This window comes from Arachis stenosperma, chromosome 9, assembly GCF_014773155.1.
Source record: "Arachis stenosperma cultivar V10309 chromosome 9, arast.V10309.gnm1.PFL2, whole genome shotgun sequence".
NCBI lineage: Eukaryota > Viridiplantae > Streptophyta > Magnoliopsida > Fabales > Fabaceae > Arachis > Arachis stenosperma.
In genome coordinates this window covers 90,582,282-90,586,136 of record NC_080385.1, presented here as the reverse complement: position 1 = coordinate 90,586,136, position 3,855 = coordinate 90,582,282, and the positions used below count along the sequence as shown (strand labels likewise).

At 49.0% G+C, this 3,855-nt stretch overlaps 1 protein-coding gene across 1 annotated transcript; it reads right to left on the bottom strand.

The window, feature by feature from the left end:
* Positions 1 to 2,096: 2,096 nt before the first annotated feature.
* On the bottom strand, positions 2,097 to 2,699 carry LOC130949708 (uncharacterized). Its single transcript, XM_057878358.1, has one exon. It carries the CDS (start codon positions 2,697 to 2,699, stop codon positions 2,097 to 2,099), a length of 603 nt encoding a protein of 200 aa, XP_057734341.1.
* Between the last annotated feature and the right edge of the window lie 1,156 nt (positions 2,700 to 3,855).

Here is a 3,855-nt window from a genome sequence, read left to right as displayed (position 1 = left end):
TAATAGTCCATACATTATTTGAGTTTAGATGATGTAAATTGGCATTCAACGTCAGTTCCATGCTGCATTCTGGAGTAAAACGCCAGAAATACGTCACAAACCAGAGTTAAATGCTAAAAACACGTTACAACTTGGCGTTTAATCCCAAGAGAAGCCTCTGCACGTGTAAGATAGAATTATTGGCGGCCATTCTTGAGAATCCGGAAAGTCTAAACCTTGTCTGTGGTATTCCGAGTAGGATTCAGGGATTGAATGACTGTGACGAGCTTCAAACTCGCGATTGTTGGGCGTAGTGACAGACGCAAAAGAATCAATGGATTCTATTCCGACATGATCGAGAACCGACAGATGATTAGCCGTGCTGTGACAAGAGCATTTGGACCATTTTCACTGAGAGGATGGGAAGTAGCCATTAACAACGGTGATGCCCTACATACAGCTTGCCATGGAAAGGAGTAAGAAGGATTGGATGAAAACAGTAGGAAAGCAGAGATTCAAAAAGAACACATTATCTCCATACACTTATCTGAAATTCCTATCAATGATTTACATAAGTATCTCTATCTTTATTTTATGCTTTATTTATCACAATTTTTGAAAACCATTATAACCATTTGAATCAACCTAACTGAGATTTACAAGATGACCATAGCTTGATTCATACCAACAATCTCCGTGGGATCAACCCTTACTCACGTAAGGTTTATTACTTGGACGACTCAGTGCACTTGCTGGTTAGTTGTGCGAAGTTGTGAAGAATGTGAATGAACCATAGTAGTGTGCACCAAGTTTTTGGAGCCATTGCTAAGAATTGTTCAAGTTATGAAAAGAGTAAATCATAATTTTGCTTATCACCCGGCATGTCTAATGGCGTCCATGCAAAGAGATCGCCGTTTGCCCTTACAACCTCCATAAGGGGGCCTTTGAGTTCATGTGGAAATTTTTTGTTTATGAAGGTAAACTGCTCTGCCAACTTTCCTATCTGGAATTTCTCCATGTCCCTTTCTGGTTCTGGCCTTGGTTTGTCTTCCATCCTTACATCCAGCTCCGCCAAGAACACGTCGGCCGCCTTCTTGGATTCCTTCCTTAGAGAGAGACTGGCATTGTTGCATGCGACCGCCGCTTCCAAGTCTCCCCTAATGAAGCCAACAGTTCTCTTGTGCGTCACGAACTTTATTGTTAGGAATTTGGTGCATATCATAGCTGAAAATTCATTGATAATTTTTCTTCCTAAAATGATGTTGTAGGTCGTAGAGTCTCTGAGGACTATGAAGTTCGCCATAACCGACCTCCTAGTATCACCAGCTCCAAGACAGATTGGGAGTGAGATCGTCCTGTCGGGCTTTATGTAGTTGTTGCCTAGCCCCATGACACCGTGTTGGTGGGTCTTAAGGTCGGACTCCCTGAGTCCCATGGCGTCAAACACGTTCCTGAATAGGATGTTGGAGTCAGCTCCAGTATCGACAAGGATTCGCCTGACCAACCCGGTCCCAATCATTGCCGTGATCACCATGGGGGGTTCTCAGGGAGGTCGTAAAACCACTGATCTTCTGGGCTGAAGGATATCATGGGAGGCCCTCCATTTGGGGTGGTGGGACCTCCCGTCGAAATAGAGAGGATCTGGGTATCCTTCCTTGCCACTGACTTAGATTTGGGGTGGGTATCTCGTCCAACCACGACGTTAACCACAATAATTGGGGGGTTATCAGTGGTCCCTGTGGGTTCTTGTCTCGCCTTGAGAGTCCGGCTTTGATCTTCTTTTGAGTGCTCCTTTTCTCGTCTTCTTGGCTCTCGCATAAGTCGGGAGAACTCATTCAACTTTCCTTCCTGGATGGCCTATTCTAAGGCATCTTTGAGGTCGAAGCAGTCTTGGGTTTTGTGCCCGAAACCCTTGTGATAATCACAGTAGAGGCTTTTGTTACCTCCTATTCTCTCTGAGTCATCTAGGTCTGGATAGGATTCCCTTGTCTGCGATTTGCTGGTAGACTTCTACTATGGGCGCCGTGAGTAGCGTGTAGTTCGTGAACCTCTCTACCCGTGGGGGTTGCTTGGGTTGCCTCACTAGGGTGCCGTCCCGTGGGGCTTCCTTATATCTGTCAACTTGGGGTTTGCCGAGCTGGGTGGTTTGGGAGCTGCCGTTTATTGGCTGCTATAGCCTGACTCACTTCTTCATCATTAATGTATTCCTTGGCCACGCTTTGAATTTCTAGCATGGACCAGACAGGCTTGGTGGTGAGGTGCTTCCTAAAGTCCTTGTTTAGCAGGCCGTTCGTTAGGCAGAGACTAGCGACTGAGTTTGTAAGGCCGTCAATCTCTAGACACTCATCGTTGAATCTGTCTAGGAAATTTCTGGTCATCTTTCCGGGATTTTGGGTAACCCCTAGCAAGTTGATTGGGTATTTTGCCTTGGCTATGCGTGTCGTGAACCGAGCCAGGAAGCGTTGGGAGATGTCCATGAAAGCTGTGATGGATCCTTGTGGGAGGGCGTTGAACCATCGAATCGCTAGGCCAGCTAGCGTTACGGGGAATGCCTGGCACCTGACCGCATCGCCTACCCCCTCCAAGTTCATCCTTGCTTCAAAGGCTGTGATGTGCTCTTGGGGATCCTTAGTCCCATCGTACCTCATGTCCGTTGGCTTGTCGAAATTCTTTGGAAGTCGGACCTTGAGGATCGAGGGGTGGAAGGGGGTGGCTCCCATGATGATGGGTTCCTGTTGTTTCTTGGTTTTCCCTCTTTGGGATTCTCCAGGGCTCTCAGTCTTGTCTTGGTGAGGTCGAGAGGTCGCTTGCGTGTGCGCCTCGTTGCACTTTGTTGGGCTTTTTTCTTGGCTCCCGGGTCTTCAGGAGGGGGATCGGGTGCGAGTGCGAGATCGGCTGGCGTCGCCGCGAGACTAGCCGACGTCTCCGTGGGATCGGCTCCTCGCAGCCAGCTCCCGTTCGAGGTTTTGTACTCTGTGTTTAAGTTCCTGCATGATCTTGGCGCTATTGGCTCCCGTCCCCCCGAAAGGGCGTCTTTCGGGGGTCTTGGTGTAGATCTGGTTAGGCTGAACGGAGGACTGTGGGTGTTCGGCAGCTCGGGCCATCGAACTCGCCCTACTCAGGCAGGCCCCTCCTCCTTCGCGAAGCTCCTCTGACGTGGGGAGTCGTTCCATATCTACTCTAGAATTCCTACAGACGGCGCCAATGTTCGTTATCTGATGATCTCGGATACTCGACAGGTCAGGTGGTGATGAGTAGGGGAACGGGCGAGACCCTAAGCTGACGTGGAGCGAGGACAAAGATGTGCGCTGGGGACGCCGGAGGTGGTGCGGAGCATGGGGTGGCCACCTACAAGAACACTCTGACGTTCAAGTCAATGTCCGTACGATGCAGCAGCCGAATTAGGTAAGAATGTTACGTACCTCGGGGGGAGAGCTAACCTCTGCCCTTATATACTGTGCTAAGCGGGCCCATAAATGACCTAGCCCACTGTCCAGGAGCTTCTATGAGCTGTCCTGGTCCACGTGGGAGGTGCAAGTCATTCCGAACGTCGGGTCGGGGCTTCGTGTTCTTCTCCAAGGATGCCGACCCGACCGATGACTTGGCTTGAGTGGATGACAAGTTGGGCGTGCCTCGGGTCGGGTGCCGAGGCCCGACCCGTCGGACTCTTGATGTCGTGAATGGTTTGGGCCTGGGTCAGCGGTGGTGCTCTGACTTGACGGCTAGTTGGGCTGGACCCCTGATCGGTCCGTAACAATAATAATAATAATAATGAAATATTGATAGGGATGAAGTTATTTAATAATGTTCATAAACATGCCGTTTAAATGAAAATTTTTTCTAAAATACTAATATTTACAAAAGATTCTGACACTT